Below are 22,708 nucleotides of genomic sequence, written 5' to 3'. Positions count from 1 at the left end.
TTATTCTGTCTTGTTTGTATTTTTGAAATAGTAACAAATATATGTAGTTAAAAACATATATTAACAATCAAGTATGGTAATACCATAAAGGATGGTGTATAGATATTATTTTCCTCTTTAGTCCAACGTTTATTTCATAGATAAATAGGTTTATATCCATCGAGAATAAAATAATAATCATTTTGCTGATGGAAAAAAAAAGTTACTAATGTATTTCGAATGATAATTAATTTCATTTAACAAGCATAGTTAATAACAATTCATCTTAATATAAAAGTCACCTTGTAAAAGTTTAGTAGTGTATTTAATATTTAAAGAAATAAAAGCTAGGCATGAAGGTAAAAGAAAACCTTGCATTTAAGATTATATTACTTTTTATAAGCTGTTTATATAAACTATAGCAATGTTATAAACAATCCTTGTAATATTTATTGCCACTATACGTATGTTAATGGAATAATTGAAATGCAGAATTATCTAACAAAATTGGAAATATCATGGACATTGTATCCTCTTTTCTGAATATAATTCCTTCTTAAAAACCTTCAGAACCATTAAATCCGTTGAATGAGGTTAGCAAGAAAATATTATAATATTTCTTCTTGGAAATTTCGTTACAATGATTCCAAGCAGATGTTAATCTACCATCGATACAAGACCCACTCATATAGAAATTGTCAGCACCAGATCCATCGAACATGTGCGTAAATGCATCTTGTAAAATTGTTAATTTCAAATCCTCTAGAGAGCCATATTCTTTGTTAATATATTCTAATAAATGGTGGTCGTTCTTTACTAAATCATTGATTTTTAGCAAAGTTTGATCAAATGGAATCAAAATGCTTGGAACCTGAGTGTACTTATCTAAGAAAAATAATGCATTAGGAACAGCATCGTCACCTAAATGGACTACAGATGATCCAATCCAGGCTTTAGTTTTTGACCGACATTCAGAAATTATTTTATGCATTTCCTTATAAATAACTGGACATGACTTCAATCTATTCAAACCATGTCCTGTGGATGCTAGTCTATAGTGACTACCATCAAATAAATCAGAATCTGCCATGTACCATAATCTAACCATTTCTCTTTGGATAATAGACCATAATGTTAATGATTGTTGTACATAATTCCATTGCCTTTCATGGTCATGTGTTAGACGAGCACCATCTCTACCATATTGAATACCGATGGAATATTTTTGAGCTATTTCTGGTTGCTTAAAAATTTCTAATCTCTCTAACATTCTCATGACTGGCTTTCTGTTCATATTAATATAGGCATTGTAATCGCCAATCGAATACAACACTTGACGAATATCCTCTTTAGAGTAATATTTACTACTATATTTAGAGGCAATAGTTTCAATAGCATTTTCCTTTTGTCTAATAAGTTTTTGTATTTGTGCTCTAGATTTACCCACTGGAGAGATATGTGATGTTGCATATAAAGTTAGTTTGTCATCAAATAAGCCCATAGCTTTACCGTTATCTTGTTCACTTGAGGTTAAAAATGAATGTACAGTTTTAATAGGTTTAAATAAATGGAACTCCATATATTCTTCAATTTGGGGTAAACGTGAATCCATAACCATATAACATAATTTCCCATATGTATCTCTCATTCTTTCTGGATTCATGATCTTGTATCTTCTACCAATCTCAAATACATCTTGGAACCATTTAGCATTGTCACTAAAATTTTTCAATTCTAAAAGTTTTTTACCAACTTTCAAATCAGAAGCAATTACTAGACCAGTTAGTACTGAACAAATCTCCTTTAATTGTTCCACAATTCTTTTCGTTTTTGATTTATATGAGAGTATATCTACTCTATCTGTATATTCAGAAACCTGTAATGCAGCTTCTAACAATCTTAACAAATGTCTTTCTTCATAAGTCAATCTTAAAGGAATAAACTCAGCATTGGTTTTTAAAATCTGCAATAATTTATTATTTATAGAATTTTCATTAGTCATATTATCATTAAAAGGTGATGCTTTTTTTGATGGTATATTTTCCTGAAAATTATTTGTATTATCATTATTTATATTAACATCATCAGAATTTTTAAGCACATCCCCAGTCGATGATTCACTGGCATTATTGTTTTCATCTTTAGTCAATTTAATATATTCATGAAATTTTCTTTTACCGCCTCTATGAATCATTTCAAAACAGACTACACAAAATTGTTCATCACAATCATTACATATGATCTCTGTCTTCATATCCTTACATTCAATGCAAAGTGATGGATCTATGTCTTCGTCTTCACCTTGATAATCTTGTTCTATGTTTGTATCAGAAATAATTTCTTGATCTTCTTCATCACTATTCTCTACATATGCAGAATCTAGGATTTTTTTAAGTGATCTCTTGGTATTTGTATGTGCTGTATTCATTTTGTTAGAAGACAGAAAATGATGATAGGCACTGTTGATTCCTATAATATTATATTTGGGTATTTTCAAATATTATTATGTTTATATTGAAAGGAAGGCTTTGTAAGGAATTTCCTTTTTTTTTAGGTATTTCATCCATTTTTCTATATTGTTTTTCTTCTGAGTATTTTTATTTTTCAAGATCTTGAAACCAAGAAAAAAAAATAATTTGCAGTAATATTAAAATCTTATTTGTAAGAGCCAAACTATTACTAAACCAATTAAAAATACAAGGCTGATCGTTATAATCGACAAATATTAAATGTGGATCATCATTAATTAATTGAAAATTGTGTGTAAATAAGTTTCTATTCCTTTTAATTGCTACTTTTATTTGTGTATACATATTTTCTGCTATAGTGACATAATAGTAATATTCAATATCTTTCAATTCATAAGTTTAGACATTCTAAATTTAAGAAAGAGATGTTTTTTAGCAATAAACAAGCAAATAATCCAAACAGTAATAACGGTCAAATTGTCCACCATACAGGAGATGATGGAGTAACAATTGAAACATCTATAAACAATATAGAACGACTAGTTCAACTGATTAAACCACTTATATTGTTTTTTATTATATTATTTGCACTCAATCAATTATGGTCAAATTATGATGCGTTTATGAATTATATGTTTAGATTGAGGTCTGTTATATTTCCTTTGGTAGCTAATGTTGATGATAACGTTCCTATCTTTGGTCCTTTGGATTTTGATTCTGATGTAAGTAACCCAATTGATCCGATAAGATTAATTGTTGTTATTTTGTTATGTTTTGCTATGATTATACCGTTTTTAATCTGAGATTTGTAGTAGTAATTTATGGTTTTGGTCCATCCATACACTATAATTTTGCAAATTGTTTATTAAGGTATATAACCATATGAGGTAAAAAAAAAAAAAAAAGCAAATAGACATAATAAATGTTTTATTTCTTTAATTGAGGTACATGATAAATTTTGTGACCAAATGCAAAAAAGAATGATGGGAGCAAGCAATCTTAAATTTGTCTCAGGAAATCTGTTGCAAATCATGTAAATTTCCTATTCGGGCAATTTACATGATTCTTCAATATTAATACGGATAAATTAATATGAAACATATATTGAAACATGTCTATGATATCAAAAAAAAATAAAAAAGTTTAACCAAGTAAATGAAGAATGCTTGAGATTGATTTTGGTTTTCCAAATGTATATAAATAGAGAGTATCATGTAAAATTATATTGAATACTTGAATGATCAAACATATAAGACCATACACAAAAAAGATAACAAATACAAAAGATAACAACTATCAAAGATATTAAGAAAACTTTAAAAAATGCAACCAACCACTGTTTCTACTGTTTCTGCTGCTGAAAAGTCCAAGACTTCTGAAAACAAGGATAATTTCAGATTACCATTTAGCACAACTTTTTGTGTAATAGCTTAGGTTAAAAATGTTTTTTTACTCTGTCCTTTTATTTCTTTCTTTTTTTGTTTATTAATAAGAAACATTCTACATGAATTCTTAATTTTATAATTTTTTAAGTTCTTTATCTAATAATATATATTGATGTTGTTTTTTTAGTTTAATATATATTGATTTAACCATATTTATCTAATATCCTTAATTTTATCTTTTTATTTTTTTTTATATGTATATGTAACTGTGATATAATTCTTGTTCACACGTATATATTTTTTGTTTAAATACTTTAAAAAACATTTAGGAATAGTTATGTATTAAAGAATATAAAATTCATACTATAATTTACTCATAATGTTATATATGCATGTGTATTTGTACATATAGATATATATATGTATAGATAAATATCCGTTAAACAATTCTGGTAGAACTGAGACTATTCCATGATACCGCCACAGAATGATCTAATTGAACTAGATCATTTTCTTCATTTAGTAAGAATAAACCTAGTGAATGATTTTGGATCTTAAATTTGTCATTTGTTGTGTTTACTGGATGATAATACTTGGGTAGATTTTTTGTTGTAAATTTGGGCTCTTTAGTTGGCATGACTATTACTTTGTTTAACCATGATTTCATCTCAGAGAGTGGTCTAATACAGCGAAGACAGTCACTTAAATATTTTTCGTAGGTGTAATTATGACTGTCTGATCTATATTTTTCTGTTTCGTTGTTAGTATTGTCTTCTAGAATTGAATCAAGGCTTTCATCCTCTGATTCCTCTATTGAGCTTAAATCAGATGAATTTTCTGAATCACTGGTACGATCATCAATATAGTCTGTCGAAAAAGTAGAATGGAAATCTCTATATTGATGAGCTCTTCTTCTAGGTACTACTCTATAATCTGGAAATTCTCGTAAATCAAGGTCCAAAGATACATTAATCCCAATATTCAGTTGTTTATACCATAGAAGCATTGTCTCTACATCTTTGAATTTTATTAAGAATTGTTTACCTTCTAATCTGACCCTTAAATATTTCTGGTCCTTAATTTTGATTAGATTGAAGATAACTTTTTCATCAGGGATCGTTTGTAAATTAAATTCACTTTCTCTCTCCCCGTTCAATTCCTGTATAAATCTTCTATAAAGAAAATCTAAGGGGACACCACACTTTGCATATTGTAAAGAGAACGAGTCATATAAACTTTTCCTATTTAGATACTCCTTTGGATTTATTTTTATTTGGTCCAGGATCATTTCATTATCGCGCGAATCCAGCTGATACGCTTGTTTCCTTTGGAAAGAGGAAAGAATGCTGGTCGGTATAATCCCTTGGTTATAGTTGGGTATAAGTTTAACCAATTTAGGATGAATATTGTACAGATTTATCTGAGTGGAGTTAATTTCCAATACAAAATTCTGCCATACTTTAGATTTAAACTGAGGTAATTTTTCATTGGGAGAATCATATTCTGTACGAATAGATACTATTGTATAGTCATAGACAGTAGGAGAATATTCTGGGGGGTGTACAGAAGTGTGATGTATTTCCCAGATAGGAAAAGAGATAGCACCTTTAGCGTTAACATTGATGTCATTATAATTAGGTGGTAAAGAAGGTTGTGGATCAATATATTGCAAAAAATCTAAATCATGGGAATAATCCTCATTTGCATTGAGGAAATCTAAATTTTTATTATTATTATTATTGTTGTTGTTGTTGTTGTTGTTGTTGTTGTTGTTGTTGTTGTTGTTGTTGTTGTTGTTGTTATATTTCTCTGAAAAAGATGAACTAGAGATATATTCATCACTGTCATTTAGGTTTGTCGAATTTGAACTAAAAATAGAAGACACGAAGGATTGGACAGAATCACTTCTATGTCTATCATTTCTTGTAAAAAATATAGACATTTTTATGTGAAGTTCAAATAAATGATAATAGTAATCAGTAGATAATTTTGGTTTGATATTAATAGTTAAAAAAAAATATGATAAAAAAGATATATATATATGTATGTATATGTGTATGTGTATGTATATATATTGATATTAAAACCAACTATAATTACACATATAGATGGAATCACTCCCAGTATCAGACTTTTGATACTACTGATTATATATAAATGAACAGGTGTTGTCAATACACTAATTACAAGATGTAAGAAGTAAGATAAGAGAGGGTCTAATATTTTATTTTTTTGTATATAGTGTTTTTTTCGAGAAAACATTTATCTATATATAAAAGAATACATCGGCATATTTTACCGGTTGCTTAACATTTGATTTGCTTTATCGATACAACCCAGCCCCACTAAGTCAGTTATTAATTAAGTAACTTCGAACAATCGACTCAGCTGATTTAGCCTCGATCTTCTGCAGTATGAAAAGATTAAACAATAGCGGGAACTTTATGTTGTATTTTCGACCGACTTTATGTATTATTTACCCCGCATTAAAAAAAATCAAACAAAGAGAGGCAAATTTTTAAAAAGTAATAACAAAAAATAAAGAAAAAAAACACGCGAAATAATAGAAAAAACAACAAGGCAAAAGAACAAAGAAAAAATAAAAATACAATTCGTAGCGCTGGTGTATGGGTGTAGCATTTTTGTTTGTTTGCTATTTTTTCTATTATTTTTGCTAAATCCGTTGCTTTATTTCTTTTTTTTTGTTTTATTTCTTTTTTTTAAAGAAAAGAAAAATAAACTGTGTATTCTTTAAATAGGAGAGGAATTTGGTGTAATAAAAAGCTGCTTTTTAGATTCTTTTCGCTTTTTTTTTTGTTATTTTATTATTTTGAGATAAAAATAGAAAATAGTAGTATTGTCTTTTTTCTTTCTTTTTGTGCGTGCGCTTACTTTTATTTTCTATTTTTTTTTATTTTTTATTTGGTGGTTTCCTGTCATTTGCCACGGAGATTAGGGCTGTGTTTCCTTTTGTTTTCTCTTATTTCCCCTCTACGTCTATAAAAAAAAAAAAAAAGAAAAAGAAAAAGATGAAAAAAAAAGATATTAGATTTTAGCTTGTACTATTTCTTTGACTAACCTTATTGCAATGGCTGTAGCTGTTGTTACAACCGTTAACTACTGTTACAGTTGTTGTCAATTTACCAGAATTGTTTAATAATAATCTCTGCTACGTCTTGATACCTTCTAAATAATGTCAGGATTAGACATAATATGAAAAACATATTCAACAAAATTACATACGAAGAACCAATAAACCCATATAATAGAAAAATTATTGTTGTCAAACTCTTAATTAGTGACGGATAGAATTTGAGATTTTCTAAAGGTGTTGTGTAGTATCTTATTGTTTTGTGGAATTTACCAAGCAGTCCTAGTGTGTCAATTAAATCTATCTCACTTGGCTTACTGTTAAGTTTATTTGTATTTGTCGTCATTGATTCAAAATTAATTGTTTTAATTCTACTAAACAATTTATTATATATGAAAAGTAGTATTTCTTCAAACTTACCCTTATTATTACCAGTGGTTGTAGAAATCATATCCTCTTCTACTTTAACATACTTGAAATATATTTGTAATTTGTGAAATATATCTTCACTACCAATAACATTTTCAACGTTGTCACTATTATTAAAATTAAAAGTAACCAAATTTATTGCTAGATTAAAGATAGTGTATAGTGTCATGGGCAATGTAATTAACATAAATATATAGTCAATATACAGTAAACTCCTTAATATTCTTGCATATATGTCACCATGACTGTTTCTACTATAGTTATTATTATTATTACTATTGTTATTGGTGTCATCACTACCACCACCAGTAGTAGTAGTAGAAGAAGAAGAATTAATAATAGGATTAGTTGAATTACTCCCTCCTATATTATTTGTAGATTCTATATTTCTTCTAACCTCTGTGATAAATCTATTGTATAATTCATCGTCAATAGTGTTGTTAGCATTGTCAAGCATCTTTTTTTATGTTTAAATGCATATATATGTATATGTATGTATGTATGTGTATATGTGTATATATCTCTTTTATTATTTAATGTTAGCTTTACTTTTTTCATTGACTAGTTCTCTTTTTATTTCATTTCTCAGATCTTTTTAACTGTTTTTAATTGTCCTTTACCATTATTTTGTTCCCTTTTCTTTTGTTTTAAACGTGTAATCTTTTCTAGTTAATTTTTTTTTTTTTTGAATTGTTCAAGTGATAGTGAAAGGAACAAAAGTGAAGAGAGGTATTCAAAAAAAAAAAATAAAAAATTGTAATTATAGATGATTCAATCATATAATAAATTGATGTAGTTGGATATTGGTGTATATATGTATTTGTCTATATGTATACGTGGAAAATGTGTGTAAGAGAGAGGGAACAAAAATACTCTGTAAGAATGTTCTCTTTTGTCATATATTCATTATCATATGTTCTATTAATTCTATTAAACTATGTAGCAGCAAATACAGAAATTTGGAGGTACTCTATAGCTGATATAAATCCATCTAAATGGGGTCATCACAATATCATTTCCAATGGAATAATTCAACCTTTTCAAATAAATACATTTTATTTATCTAATCTGACTAGCCCTCAATTTTTCTCACTCAATTCCACTCATCATGACTATGAATCAATATATTTGAAGTTATCTTGGTCTGCTATAGATCCAATTGAGTCATTCTCCAATGTAAACTTATATTCAACAGGTAATATAGGAGATAATGATTTTCTATTACTATCTATAGAATTCAATTTTTCACATGATATGATCTATACTAAAGATAATCCGTTGATGATAAATCTATATTTTGATGATTCAGGGAACCTAATTACGCATGATTTATACCCAATTGTTATTTATATCACAATAGTCGTTGTGCTACTTACATTGATTTTTTGGAAATTTGGTGGAATTGAAACTTTATTATTCAATTTCATCTAAATTTTAGATTATTGATACTATGCTGAACCATGTATCGCCAGTCACTAGTCAATAAAATTCTCCACTTTGATATTGATATGTGTGGTGTTATTTGATATGAATATCTATAATATCTATAGATATTGATCGATTGTATGGGGTATTGTGTAATGTATGGGTTTTCTCCATGTGGTATTTTTGGTTACTTTTTTTTGTTTTTTTCCCATTTTTCAATTTTACACTATATGCAAGCCTCTAAATGAATTATTAACACACTCATAGACGTGTACATATGTACCTGCCTCTGTGTGTGTATGTGTATGTGTGTGTGTGTTTCAAGAATATATAAACTACTGATGTATTTTTGATATAATTTGCCACCTTTGGCATAGTTGAATCGTCAATCAAGTTGAAAATATTCAAGGACATAAACGTATACTCATACAAACACAATAATAAGGAACTAGTAATATTAAACAATAATAATGATCAAGGAAACTGGGATGTTAGATGTTGGGACACATTGCTATTATTGCAGACAATTAGACTTTTTGCCCTTCCATTGTTCCCAATGCAATCAAGATTTTTGTTCTTCACATAGATTAAGAGAATCACATCACTGTGAATCCCTCCGAGTAAATAAACTGGATAATTCCCAGAAGACTGTATCTTCAATGGTTAATAATCATGGGAAGTTTTTCCAAAGTTTGCTTCCAGCCAAAGCTTCAGAAAGAATTAGAGAATCAACAAAATTGTCATCTCCCTCTTCATCGATACCAAATAGCAATACTATCAAATCTTCACTGAATAAATCAAGTTTAGATAAATTACTTAAATTCTTCAATCGCCATAAAACAAAGACTTTTTCTTCTTCTTCCTCTTCTTCTTCTAATAATCTTTCTCAGAAATTATCTCTCCAGAACTTGTCCAAGGGAGACACAAAAATTCCAGTGCAAAATAGAATCTATATATATTGTTATGTGTTAGATGTAGATCGTAACGTTGAAGAACCTGAACCAATATATATTAATAAAATTTGGCCAGTTGGTAGAGTCATTGACTATTTGGCTTCCCAACTTGGTATCAAAAATCTTAATTTGAAAGCTGATCCAAATATGAGGTTATTTCTTTATAAGGCACTTAATTCCAATAATAATCAGCAATTGGTAGAATTGAATCCAAACGACAGAGTCGTTGATAAGATTTTCACATTAGATACCTTATATTTAATTCGCGGAGAAATTAAAAAGTGAAATTATTATTACAATTATTTACGTATATAGACATTAAATAAATATATAACACCACATTATTAATCAGAAAGACTTTTTTTAATAAGTTATTCTTTTTTTTTTATTTTGTTTACCTCATTTACATATGAATCTATTACGATGATTATTATGTTACATTTATTAAAAATCAAAATATAAAAATAAATAGAAAAAACAGTTATCTTTTGTTGTTACATATTAATATATATATACGTGCGTATGTGTGTGTGTATGTTTGAAATTTAAGATTAGTAATATCATTTAACAGCATGCTAGTTTGCTGAAAAATCCTTTACTTGAATCGTTGTCAGTGGTTTGTACATTGCCATTTACATTATGGTTATGGTTTACTGTGTTTGGTTGTTCCTGATAATTGTACGTTTTATTATTCATATCGATATTATTTACATTATTATTCAAGTTTATTCTTTGTTGTGCTGCTTGTTGAGCTTGTTGCTGTCTTTGTTGTTGTCTCTGTTGTTGTTGGGCATATCTTTGTTGTGTTTGTTGTTGATATGCTTCATACGAAGTAGGATCTAATTTAGATTCCTCATTTTGTTTATATTGTCCTTGTTGTTGTTGTTGTTGTTTTTGTTGTTGCAATTGATGTAACTGCTGTTGCTGTTGCTGTTGTAAGGCCATGTGTTGTTTAGATCTATGTCTACGTTTTTCGTTTGGTGGATTTGGATGCCCATATCCATGCAAATTAGGTTTCTTATTTATTGTTAAATCGTAACCACGACCTCCATTCAATTTCATCCAGTCGTACTCACCGTCGGCTTGAAGATTTAAATCATCTAAGACAGATAATAACAATTGACGATACCCTTCGTAGTCAGGAGTTTCATCAAATGCCAAATTCCTAACAATTTCCAAGTAACGACCAAATTGGATTGGCAAACCTTGTGCCAAATCATAAACGTTTGTTGTTCTCTTCTTCTCACCTATTTTTTCATATTTTTGTTTATTGTTTGGTGCTTTCAAACCTTGCCATGGTAACTGGCCCCTTAAGAAATAGAAAAACACATGACCCAACGCTTCCATATCGTCTCTTCTTGATTGTTCTCTACCTAAATGAGTATTAATGGACATATATCTTGCAGTACCACTTAACGATTTCTTTTCACGGTATGGAATATGTTGTTTAGTCTTTGGATCTCTGTATTGCTTAGCCATCCCAAAATCGATTAAATGGATTTTGTTGGCGTCAGGGGTGCCCCTTCTGCCAATAAGGAAATTATCTGGTTTAATGTCTCTATAGATCAGATCATTAGCATGAAGGTCTTCAATTAAAGTAATCATCTGTACTGCAACTTGAACAACAGTTTTAATTGAAAATTTTCTGCCACACCATTCAAAAAGGTCTTCTAATGATGGACCCAAAAGATCAATAACTAAGATGTTATGTAAGCCTTCTTGGCCAAAATAATATGCTTGTGGTATCCCTGGGGTACCGTTAAGGATCTTGTAAGCTCTATATTCATCTTTTAATTGTGGTGCTTCAGTCTTTCTTGGCTCAAATTTAATAGCAACAGGAACTCCATTAATCATATTGACACCTTCAAATAGTACACCAAACGAACCTTCACCAATTTTTTTACCAATTTTATAATGCAACCCAACAATAGTAGAATCATCTCTATTGTTGCTGCTATTATTGTTGTGACCATTTGTATTGGTATGGTGTAAGGAAGGTTGGTTATTAGTAACACTAGATTGTGGGGTGGAGACTGTTTGATTAACCAAATTTGGGTTACTATTAATATGAATATTATTATTTTTGTTGTTGTTGTTGTTATAGTTATAGTTGTTATTGTTATTAGCAATATTACCGTTAATAATCTTCATATTACTTACATTTTGAAAATTAGACGAAGTGTTGGGAGTAACAGGCGTATTGTTATTGACACCGTTTAATGAACGAGAAATGTTATTGCCATTAGTGTTGGCAGTATGTGCTGTTGTGTTAGTAGTGCTAATACCAGCTGGATGGTTGAAATAACCTTGTTGATTGGACATATTATTATGTTTTTTTTTTCTGTTTATTGTTGAATATTAATTTAAAAGAAGACAAAGAAAGTATTAAGTCACTTTAACAGAATAAAAAATTAATGGGTAAGTAACTAAGAAAACCAAAACACAAATCAATTTTAGTCAATCTTAAAAAGGAAAAAAAAAATAAGTTAATAAAAAAATTTTTTTCTTTCAAAAGATTATTCGACGAGTACGTGTGCTCTTCTTTTCTTCCTTTCTTGTTCCTTTATAAAACCGTATGCTCGAGGAAACTTAAAGGGGAGTTATTAGTGAATCAATAGATGGCTCAATGGACAAGTGAAAGTTTTCCAATACACTGTATTTTGTATACTGGTTTGTATACTTTGTTATTTACTTTGAGATTGTTTTTTCTTTTTGTTACCTTGATTGATTGATTGATTCTCTTGAAGAAATTAGAATGAAATTTTGATTTATTTAACCAAAAAAAAAAATAAAATAAAATAAAATAGACAAAGGATGAAAAAGGAGAGACATTGACGATACAAAATGGAACAAAAACAAAAATAAATAAATAAATAAATAAAACTGTGTACGTACGTACATGGTGATATTTTCTTGATTTGGACAGTTTCTATTTTTGTTTTTGTAATTTTTTTTTTAGCTCAAGTCTGCATATCTCATTTTCACGTGTTGCAGAATGTAGAAAAGTTGCACTATTTGTATCCCCGGTTCGAATCTTGACCTCTGCCTTTTATTTTACTCTTTTTTTTTATTTTCGCTTCTCAATGTCATTCCTTCTGCATTTTGTACGAAAATATCACAAATGTGAGAGGGGAGGGGGTGAAAAAACTAAAAATACAGAGAAAAAGAAAAAGAGAAAGAAAAAAAAAATAAAATAAAATAAATTGAAAAAGAAACTTACACAAATTTGTCGTTTCTTTTGTTTTTTTTTTTTCTTGATTTTGGTCTTGGTTTCCTTTTTTAATTTTGGAAAATTTTTTGAAAGATCTTTATTGACAATAAAGGAAAAATGTGAGAAAAAGAAAGAACATAATAGTAAGAGGCTCGAGGAGAAAAAAAGAAGGCGATGTCGAGTTTTATAATTGGGCAGACGATGAGAAAGAAGACAATGCTGAGTAAAAGTAGAAGAAAGTCTTCCCAAGATAGCGCAGTTTAGCGAATAGCGATGAGGTAGAGGAAAAAAAATTTTTTTTTCCTCAAATTTAGTGTTCTAAAACATGTATGGATATATATATATATGTACATATGTTTTTCTCTAGTTTGTACTTCCGTAGATGTGGAAGAATAATATAACTAAAGTGGAGAAAGAGTAAAAGATAAAGGAAAAAACAACAAAAAAAAGGCATGGTTTCTGAACAGTTTTTAAAAGAATTACCTAAATGTGAGCATCATTTGCATCTAGAAGGTACACTGGAACCAGATCTGTTATTTCCATTGGCCGCAAGAAACAATATTAAATTGCCAGATAACTTCCCACAATCAGTAGAAGAGTTGAATAAAAAGTATGCTCAATTCCGTGATTTACAAGATTTCTTGGATTATTATTACATCGGTACTAATGTGTTGATCACTGAGCAGGATTTCTTTGATTTAGCCTGGGCCTATTTCACTAAAGTGTCTAAACAAGGTTTGGTTCACGCTGAGGTGTTTTATGATCCACAGTCTCATACTTCTAGAGGTATCTCTTTAGAAACTGTCACTAATGGGTTTAAAAGAGCTTGTGATGAAGCATATAAACAATATGGTATTACTTCTAAACTTATCATGTGTCTACTAAGACATTTAGAGCCAAGGGAATGTCTTGCCACTATTGAAGAAGCTGAGCCATACATCAAGAATGGCGTGATAAGCGGTCTAGGGTTAGATTCGGCAGAAAGACCTTTCCCGCCAAATTTGTTTGTTGAATGCTATGAAAAAGCAGCTTCACTTAATCCAGATTTGAGATTAACTGCACATGCTGGTGAAGAGGGTCCAGCTCAATATGTTACCGATTCTTTAGATTTATTAAATGTAACAAGAGTTGATCACGGCATAAACTCAGCAAACGACGATGAATTATTGAAAAGATTAGCACAGGAAAATATTATGTTGACTGTCTGTCCGTTATCTAATGTTAAACTACAAGTTGTTAAAGCTGTGTCTGAATTACCACTTCAGAAATTTTTAGATAATAATATCCCATTTTCTATTAATTCTGATGATCCATCATATTTTGGTGGGTATATCCTTGACAACTATATTCAAGTAGCCAAAGATTTCCCTCATTGGAATTACAATGTTTGGGGTATGATTGCTAAAAATGCAATTAATGGCTCTTGGTGTGATGATAAAAGAAAAAGTGAACTTTTAACTAAAGTTGATGAAGTCGTAACTAAATTCTTATAATAATAAATGAAAACGGGAAGCACTAACAAAATTGTTTAGTTTATATATATATAAATAATTTGCATATAAATAATAAACTAACTATTGTACCATTAGCTAATTAAAAGAATGCCAGTCCAAGTAGTTCATTTTTTGGATTCCTTGTAACTAAATGGTAAGTTTTATAGAAAAATTTTGGTATAATTTCATTTGTAATAAAACTCTTACTCTCTTTTTTTTTTTAATTAGAGCGATTTAACTATTATTATCTAAAACAAAAAATAGAAATGAGAATAAAACCGAACAATAAAAGAGGAAAAGAAAAATTTATAAACAAGAAACATATATTATTATTGACCTATATGGTGATGTTTCTCTATGGAAATAAGAAAAGTCTAGGAATATAATAATCATTTTTATTATTGTATTTTGATTCCAAAATGGAATTATTACCAGAAGGGAAAAGAAATAATGTTCAGGTCACTTTAGAAGATCAAAAAAAGATTAATGAATTTTCAAAATTGATATTAAGAAAGGACTCTTTGGAATTGGAATTATCGAAAGAAAAACAGGAAAAAGAATATTTGGATGATGTTTCAATGGAACTGGAATTGATTGCTGAGGATGAAAAAGTTCAATATAAATTCGGTGAGGTTTTTGTGTATTTAAAACAAAGTAAAGTGTTAGAACAGATTGAAAAAGATACTGAGGTAATTGATGATAAAATAAATCTATTAGAAAATACTTTAAGTACTATTGATTCAAGACTTAAAGATTTAAAGACTCAACTATATGCTAAATTTGGTGATAATATTAATTTGGAACGTTAATTGGCTAATAAAAAACAAAAGCTGTTAACAATCAAATAGATATAGAGTCAAATGTGTATACTAAAGATGTCTTTTTGTAATTGTATATAAAATTCTAATGTTTTAAAAGCTATTTGACTTGGATTATTGATTAAGTACAAACATTTTAACGGACTACTTCATTTTCTAAACACAATAAAAAAAGGTATATAAGTATTGCAACTATCACAAAAGAAATAATTCTTATTATATTATTTGATGTTGGAGGATAATTATATATTACTAATATTATTAAAAAAATCTATATTATTATGAAAAAAATGATTATGAAATAACGGAGATGTTGTAAAATGAATTTATTTGTTTATGGAAATTATTAATTTATTATATTATCATTAGTATTTTGTGATGTACTTAGTTTGTTTCCTTGGCAGATTTCTCTTCACTACTTGAAAAATTCTCATTATTGTTACTTAATACCTCATCAACTATCTGTCCAATTTTGTCTTCTGATATATGGATTTTATTTTTGATGGAGGCCATCACAGAGACTCTAGATCTGACTGGTTGTGGAACAAAAGTATAGTCTTCTTCGGATTCGGTTAGTTCGTTGGTTGGAGATGTGTCTTCATCGTCACTTTGGTATGTAAATTCTCCGATTTCTGCAGCATCTGTACCTCTCTCTTCTTCTTCTGGTAATAATCTGATCTTTAACCATGGGATTCTGTTCATAACTAATAAGATAATGGCAGTGACAACACAAGTCCAAGAACATATTGCAGACATGGAAGCTAATTGATAACCAACTTGCTTCCAATGGTGGTTTAGCCAACCACCCTTGATTGGAGCGATATAGGAACCAGCGGTAGCGTTGACATAATCAGCAGCGAAAATACCTGTTAGCACAGCGCCAATACAACCCCCAACACCGTGAAGCGCCCAAACAGCAAAGCCATCATCAATCTTGAGCATATATTGGATATCAACAGCAAAGTTGCAGCCAATGGCGGTCAAAACACCAATAATAAATGAAGCCCAAATTGGAACAAAACCAGCACCTGGTGTGATGCCTACTAATGCGGAAATGATTCCAGAGCACAAACCGACAGTTGTCCATTTACCGTCATATCTGAAGTAATCAATGAACATCCAGGTTAGCCCACCAGAAGCAGCTGCCAAGTTTGTATTCATAGCAGCATACCAAGCTCTAATAGTGGCATTACCTGCAGAGCCAGGATTAAAAAATTGCCAACCGAACCATAAAAACACAGTTCCTAAAACAACAGAGGTAACAGAATGTGGTTTATATTTTGGGATTGAGCCATTTTTCTTTTTATCTCTTCTTCCTAATACTAAAGCATATACTAACGCACCATGGCCAGCTGTTTGATGGACAATACCACCAGCAAAATCAAGGGAACCAAGGACAGCACACCAGCCGCTACTATTCCAAGTCCAACAAGCACATGGACAATATACTAAAGTCATCCATAGGAATAAGAACACCATCATTGGGAACAATCTAGCTCTTTCGCCGCCGCCACCCATGGCTAAGACACCAGAAACGGTAGCAAACATACCTTGAAAAACTGCATATAAAATATCAGGTACTGCAGAGTCAGTTGATGGTGCACCCAGTACATTTCTGAAACCAAAAAACTGTAAAGTACCAAGGAATCCATTACCTCTGGTATTGTGAGAAAAGGTTAAAGAATAACCCCAGAAGAACCATTGAAATATGCAGACACATGCGCCAGTTAAAGAAAGCCATAAAGAAGATAGTGAATGTTTTTTTCTAGATAAACCTGAATATAGTAAACCAATGCCTGGGACCATTAGCCAAACCCCGGCAGTACATACACCTAGCCAAGCCATATTGACAAGTTCATACTGTGTATTCAAATCAGTGGTTAATGAATCACCTCCTGTGCCTACGTCAGTAGGTGTGCCTGTAAAATTGTATGACATATTTATTTTTTATTGATATAAGTTAATTGTGACAATATTTGGTAGTATTTTTTTAAATACTATACGCTGATGGTTTCTTTTCATTGCATCAGACAAGAAAAAGAGGTATTTATGATAATACTTGAATTTAAATTATAATAATTCCTCTTTATATACAAATTTGTTTATTTCTTAACTGTATCCATGAAATATCTAGTAACACAAATGAAAAGATGAATATTAGTTTAGTCATTGATGTGTGAAATTTAATGGAGTACTGTAATTGAAGTAGGAGAAAGACTTACATCTATTGTAAATTAATAAAAAAAAGCATACATATTAGCAAATATCTGATAAAAAAATGATTATAAACAATATTATCCAAAAAATTCGAATTGGAAATATTATAATTAGAAGACTCCGATTATTATTTTTCTTCCTCCATTGTTAAATCTTCTAATGTATAGTCGTTATTAAAAAAAAGAATGTTTTGTTATTAGCCATATCAATAATTCTTCTGGAGAAGGGGAGTGCTAGAGTAATAGCCTGTCTCAAAATTACATAAAATTAACTATTTAATCGAACTCCTCATTGAGGTCAATACTTAATCACCATAATGAAAAAGCATAGTTGATAAAGACTCAAAAGAATAGTAAAAAAGAATATGTTTTCACTGATAAGAGTTTTCTTAAGATAAGAATCTTATTCTAATCTCTAATAAACAATAGAAGTTTTGATAAGATAAAAAAAACAAAAAAAATAATAAAGAAGGAAAGAAAAAGGTGGTGTCAAATTTTGAAAAGATAAGAGAAGAAAAAAAAAATTAGTGAGTTTTGGCATTGCTAACATGTCGTTGTTTCTTCAGTAAAAAAATGATTTTATATCAATAAAGGGATATTTAGATAAGAACACTCATAAACAAGAAGAAATACAATGGATAAACTCGTTTAGGAAATTTTGATAAGGAAGGTGGGTACATTTGTTTGGTTATTTTACTTGGTTAGCCAATAGATAAGTGTTTGTGTACACAATAATAAGATAAAATAAAAGTGGTAGAAAACCATAAATATATTCTTATTATTGTTTTCTTTTTAAGGTAATAGTGTTAAGATATAAAACCAAAAACGAAGGCAGAGTTGAAGGTGTAGTTGAGTAGTACTTAGTTTCGTGTACATTTCTTTATAAATGTGTACTTAGATATGCAGGATCTCTTGGACTCTTTTGGCAACTTTATTGACTATATAGTTACTAAACTAATTATGGAAATGATATAAATTTGAAAAGTTCTTTTAAAACCAATATTACAGCAAAATACTTTGAAGATTCATTGATGAATTATTACAAGAAGTATGACAACGAAAACAATTGCTTTTCCTTATTATGTTTTTATTCCTTTTTTGTTTTGATTTATGTAAGAAAACGTGATTGTTTGTTGGAATGGATAAATTCAAATGAAAATATTTTTTTTCCTTTATTCAACACAGGTTTCTATAGTTCGGTAATGTGGTTTAGTAAATCAAAGATAATAGCTAATAATTCTGTCGATTTAAGATTTACTGATATGTTTAGGTGATTCTTCTTTTTTTTGATACTTTTTTATTCAAAAGTAGCCTAACAATAGAAAATATTTGTTTTCTGTGCCTTTTCTCATTTGTACACTGTTCCACTTTTAGCATCTAATTCAAATGTAACATCATTTTTTCAGATCGAAACATTTTTCCTCTTTTTCTTGAACAACAAACAGGTGATACTACAGCGTCACTAAAAAAATCTTTATTTTAAGTTAGCTTACGTTATTCCCATGTACCAGTCAAATATATTACAAACTTGAAATATATGAATTAAGTATCGTTATATTAGAAAAATAATTACTAAATATGTAAAAGAATTAAAAAATTTATGACGTATATTGAAAAGTATAAAGATTAAAAAAGCAGTAAACCAATATCCTGGTCACCAACGAATTCAAACGATAAGGGCTATTATGCGGGGTATTATGAAGAGACTCCAGAATAGATCTCTTATAAAAGGTTACATTATCGAATAGTCTCTAATTTAAACGTGCAAAGAAGTAAGAAAACAAATTAATGATGAACGCCTAAAATAAAAGGCAGGTATGTACTGAAAAACATTGATATTGAATTCTCAAAAAAAAAGGAAAAAAGAAAGTACGAAGGTCTCTATGCGTCTAAGCAAAAACCTTCTTTAGAGATTCAATATCAGTGACACCATTAGCATAAGCAACAGATAATAGGACTTGAGCCTTAACTGGAGTTAAGTTACCACCAGCAATGGCACCTTCTGGGATATCCTTTTCAGTAACAGCAGCGAATGGAGCGTCTGGGCTAGTGTAAACAATTGGTAAAGTGTCGGATGTGATGGTAGAGGCGGTAGCATTAGCAGAAACAACAACTAAACCTTGAACTTCAGCAGCTAAACCTTCGATCAATAGGGAAGAGTAGTCAGCATCGTAAACAATTGGGACTATTGGAGCTACACCGTATTCAGTAACATCCAAGGAGGTGAAGTTAGTATAGTTAGTTCTGATAGTAGAGTTTTCAGCAATGATAGATGGTAAACATGGTTCATAGAAAAAGTTAACTTGTTCACCGGAAACAAAACCTAATGGAACACCAGCAGCGTCAGAGGATGGGGCTAAAGCACCAGCGTAGATATAACCATTGTTCTTAACAACCAATGGACCACGAGAAGCAGCATTTGTGTTATTAGCAACAATAGCAGCTAAAGAAGCATCTTCACCAATAACAATTGGCTTTTCAGATTCAAATAACAAAGATGATAAGAAACCTAGGGATTCAATGGTGTTTTCATTAGTAACAACAACACCAGCCTTGGTTTGAGAGTAACCTAAAGTAGTATTGATGTTTTGAGCAACATCATATAATTCGGTGAAGTTTAATCCACGGGTAGAGTTGGAAACTTCGGTGAAATTACTATATAGTGTAGAGTTAGATTCAGCTAATTTGCTACCAGCAATAACGTATTGTAAAGTTTCCGGTTGAGAAGATGTGTTAGTCTTGTTGTAATAAGTTTCATTTAAGGAGTGTACATTACGAACAGCTAGATTTCTCTTAAAGATATTAACTGGGGAAGCTTCAGTTAAAGCAGCAGTTGCCAGTAAGGTGGAAAAAACGTATTCAAACTTCATTATTAAATATTATCGAACAGGTACCTATACAGTTGGGTTCGTCTTCTTCTTTGTGCGTCTGTGCTCAGCTATGCGAAGAGCCTAAACACTGAAGTGTGTGAAGAAAAAGACAGTCAAACATATAAAATGGGACGAATAATCTGCGATAAGATCCCATTACATATATATATATATATATTCGTATGTATATATGCGCATTAATTTACAATTCCTCGAGAGGTTTGTTTTAACTGGAGACAAACCTGAATAAACTTTAATTTTAGTAACCCTTTACAGTAAAGTGTAAACTATAATACAGTTTCCTTAAAAGGATATATTTACAAATGGAAATCAAAAGGAGATACAGAATTAAACTATTTCTATCGATTCCTTCAAGTCATTCCTTATTTTGAAATCATCCCTGTTTAGTTTATCTTCTTCTACGAGGTTTTATTGAAGCAAACGATCATGTAATCATTGTTTTTCTTAATATCCAATGAATACAAAGCTTCCTTTTTTGTAAATGTGTATACTTCTTTGGGTGACTGAAGTTCCGAACGAACTTCCCCTATTAGGAAATAATATTTACTTTTCAGGTAAATAAATCTCGATCTTTTGTACCCATATAGGTAAAAATCTGGGAAAGGAAATGACTCTCGTAGAAAAAAAAAATAAAGAACAAGAAAGGAAATTAAGAGTGGGAGAAGAGGGAAAGAAAAGAAATGCAAAAAAAATACCTCTTTATTTTGTTTGCCCCTTTCAGTTCTTTGTATCTGTTCCACTTAATTACATATTTCTCAATACTGAGATTTTTAAGGAGATCTCCTACATTGAAGATATTACTATGAATTAATCATAAGGACTGCAACAAAATGGTTTAGTACAACAAACATTCATTTCTTTCTATACTTTAGTCTATTACAATGGTGAAATATCTCATTTAGTAAGAAAGTACTTTTTTGGCATATATTTTTCAAATGAGTTAAGAAAAGTAAAGGAGGCTATGTTTCTTGACGGTTCATCTATATTGTTAAAGTCTACTAGTTTTTCTTTTGTTATTTTTAACTAAAATAAAAGAGTGAGAAAAAAATTTTCCAGAACAATAGGGTAAATTAAAAGGGTAATATGAGTTGATTTTTTTCGTTTGACTTAATTTCTTCTTTAGGTAAAGTAATTAATTTTTTCTCGTTCGGTTGTTATTGTTCTATTATTTAATTTTTTTCTTTCTTTTTTTTTCTAGAAAAAGCCAGGTCTTTGTAAGTAAATTTTGTTTATTATAAGATTTGTTACAATAGAACTTTTTGTATGTATCTCGACCTTTCTGTTTGTTTGTTTGTTTATCTGTTATTATTGGAATTGAAAGTTATCTAAAGACATCTGTCAATTACTTTTAGATCAAAAACAGACATAGATAGGATCTCAATTTGGTTATAGAATTACTCTATAGATAAGAGGTTCAATAGAAAAACAATAGACACTTTGAGGATAATAGTTACAAATAACGTTAGTATTTAGTTATTTAAAAAAGTACTGTTTATTGGTTTGTTTGTATTTTTTCATTTATGTAGTAATAAACAAAAATGTCGTGATAAGTTATAAAAATTGTAATTGCTTTTTTTCATTGAAAACGGTTCATTCGAAGTCATCAAAAGTTCTCTAGTTAAGGGTAGAATAATGAAATCGTAAGTTTTCAGATAACGGGTTGTTAAAAGGTAAGTGACAAGATTTTTTTTTTGTTTCTTTTAATGACATGTGACATTTAATATACAAAAAAAAATCAGAACTTTCATAAAGTTAAAAACGCTTAAATAAAACAGGAGATAATTCTTATCAGCTTTTTTAATAATAATATTTAATATTATATATGTCATGTATATTTTTCTTGAAGGTTTACGTTCTTGTGAAGTCATCTAGTATTTCTGTATGAAAATCTTGTTTAATATTTCGACTGATATCACTTACTATTTTCTAGGTTTTGTTTGTTTGTTTTATTTTTTTTTCCAAAATTTGATAGTTGATTAGTATTTATTTTCAAAGTGTGAAAGTTAAAAACGTGAGTTGCCAAATGCAATTTCTTCTCATAAGTTGACACTTAGAAAGGAGATTTATTTATTTAGTTGATTATATACTAAGGAATAATTAAGCATATTTAGTATTTTCAGGTGAGCTACAGGAGATTTTCAAATTGTTCTACAAATTTCTATTTAATTTCCTTCACTCCTTTGTTACCTAATTGAAATAATTAGATCCTTTAGTGACGATAATATTGTGATTAGTTGTTGAGAATGAGCACCTGTATTCATTCAATATATAGTAAACATTCTCAATATTATATTAAACAGATTTAGTATACAAAATTATAATAAAGTTCTTCACTTTTGTTTTTCTCTA

At 29.5% G+C, this 22,708-nt stretch overlaps 12 protein-coding genes across 12 annotated transcripts; 6 read left to right on the top strand and 6 right to left on the bottom strand.

The window, feature by feature from the left end:
• Nucleotides 1-535: 535 nt before the first annotated feature.
• PWA37_003321 (uncharacterized protein) lies at nt 536-2,407 on the bottom strand (the record flags this gene model as incomplete). The annotated part of the gene is made up of 1 exon (XM_064859852.1): nt 536-2,407. The coding sequence occupies one exon, from the start codon at nt 2,405-2,407 to the stop codon at nt 536-538; it is 1,872 nt and encodes a 623-aa protein (XP_064713225.1).
• A 465-nt stretch (nt 2,408-2,872) lies between these two features.
• PWA37_003320 (uncharacterized protein) lies at nt 2,873-3,250 on the top strand (the record flags this gene model as incomplete). Its single annotated transcript, XM_064859851.1, has 1 exon — nt 2,873-3,250. One exon carries the CDS (start codon nt 2,873-2,875, stop codon nt 3,248-3,250), a length of 378 nt encoding a protein of 125 aa, XP_064713224.1.
• Nucleotides 3,251-3,770: 520 nt separating this feature from the next.
• Nucleotides 3,771-3,881, top strand: MFA2 (mating pheromone a; the record flags this gene model as incomplete). The annotated part of the gene is made up of 1 exon (XM_064859850.1): nt 3,771-3,881. The coding sequence occupies one exon, from the start codon at nt 3,771-3,773 to the stop codon at nt 3,879-3,881; it is 111 nt and encodes a 36-aa protein (XP_064713223.1).
• Nucleotides 3,882-4,271: 390 nt separating this feature from the next.
• Nucleotides 4,272-5,774, bottom strand: PWA37_003318 (uncharacterized protein; the record flags this gene model as incomplete). The annotated part of the gene is made up of 1 exon (XM_064859849.1): nt 4,272-5,774. One exon carries the CDS (start codon nt 5,772-5,774, stop codon nt 4,272-4,274), a length of 1,503 nt encoding a protein of 500 aa, XP_064713222.1.
• A 1,198-nt stretch (nt 5,775-6,972) lies between these two features.
• Nucleotides 6,973-7,809, bottom strand: ASI2 (Asi2p; the record flags this gene model as incomplete). The annotated part of the gene is made up of 1 exon (XM_064859848.1): nt 6,973-7,809. The coding sequence occupies one exon, from the start codon at nt 7,807-7,809 to the stop codon at nt 6,973-6,975; it is 837 nt and encodes a 278-aa protein (XP_064713221.1).
• Nucleotides 7,810-8,180: 371 nt separating this feature from the next.
• PWA37_003316 (uncharacterized protein) lies at nt 8,181-8,783 on the top strand (the record flags this gene model as incomplete). The annotated part of the gene is made up of 1 exon (XM_064859847.1): nt 8,181-8,783. The coding sequence occupies one exon, from the start codon at nt 8,181-8,183 to the stop codon at nt 8,781-8,783; it is 603 nt and encodes a 200-aa protein (XP_064713220.1).
• Nucleotides 8,784-9,247: 464 nt separating this feature from the next.
• Nucleotides 9,248-10,015, top strand: CUZ1 (Cuz1p; the record flags this gene model as incomplete). The annotated part of the gene is made up of 1 exon (XM_064859846.1): nt 9,248-10,015. The coding sequence occupies one exon, from the start codon at nt 9,248-9,250 to the stop codon at nt 10,013-10,015; it is 768 nt and encodes a 255-aa protein (XP_064713219.1).
• Nucleotides 10,016-10,294: 279 nt separating this feature from the next.
• On the bottom strand, nt 10,295-12,052 carry PWA37_003314 (casein kinase I homolog; the record flags this gene model as incomplete). Its single annotated transcript, XM_064859845.1, has 1 exon — nt 10,295-12,052. One exon carries the CDS (start codon nt 12,050-12,052, stop codon nt 10,295-10,297), a length of 1,758 nt encoding a protein of 585 aa, XP_064713218.1.
• A 1,341-nt stretch (nt 12,053-13,393) lies between these two features.
• On the top strand, nt 13,394-14,434 carry AAH1 (adenine deaminase; the record flags this gene model as incomplete). Its single annotated transcript, XM_064859844.1, has 1 exon — nt 13,394-14,434. One exon carries the CDS (start codon nt 13,394-13,396, stop codon nt 14,432-14,434), a length of 1,041 nt encoding a protein of 346 aa, XP_064713217.1.
• A 419-nt stretch (nt 14,435-14,853) lies between these two features.
• On the top strand, nt 14,854-15,243 carry GIM3 (tubulin-binding prefolding complex subunit GIM3; the record flags this gene model as incomplete). The annotated part of the gene is made up of 1 exon (XM_064859843.1): nt 14,854-15,243. The coding sequence occupies one exon, from the start codon at nt 14,854-14,856 to the stop codon at nt 15,241-15,243; it is 390 nt and encodes a 129-aa protein (XP_064713216.1).
• A 393-nt stretch (nt 15,244-15,636) lies between these two features.
• MEP2 (ammonium permease MEP2) lies at nt 15,637-17,190 on the bottom strand (the record flags this gene model as incomplete). The annotated part of the gene is made up of 1 exon (XM_064859842.1): nt 15,637-17,190. One exon carries the CDS (start codon nt 17,188-17,190, stop codon nt 15,637-15,639), a length of 1,554 nt encoding a protein of 517 aa, XP_064713215.1.
• Nucleotides 17,191-19,357: 2,167 nt separating this feature from the next.
• Nucleotides 19,358-20,338, bottom strand: YGP1 (Ygp1p; the record flags this gene model as incomplete). Its single annotated transcript, XM_064859841.1, has 1 exon — nt 19,358-20,338. One exon carries the CDS (start codon nt 20,336-20,338, stop codon nt 19,358-19,360), a length of 981 nt encoding a protein of 326 aa, XP_064713214.1.
• Nucleotides 20,339-22,708: the final 2,370 nt, after the last annotated feature.

This window comes from Arxiozyma heterogenica (assembly GCF_036370985.1).
Source record: "Arxiozyma heterogenica strain weizmannii chromosome Unknown scaffold_27, whole genome shotgun sequence".
Lineage (NCBI taxonomy): Eukaryota > Fungi > Ascomycota > Saccharomycetes > Saccharomycetales > Saccharomycetaceae > Arxiozyma > Arxiozyma heterogenica.
The sequence above is the reverse complement of the archived record's forward strand: the minus strand, read 5'-3'. Positions and strand labels throughout refer to the sequence as shown.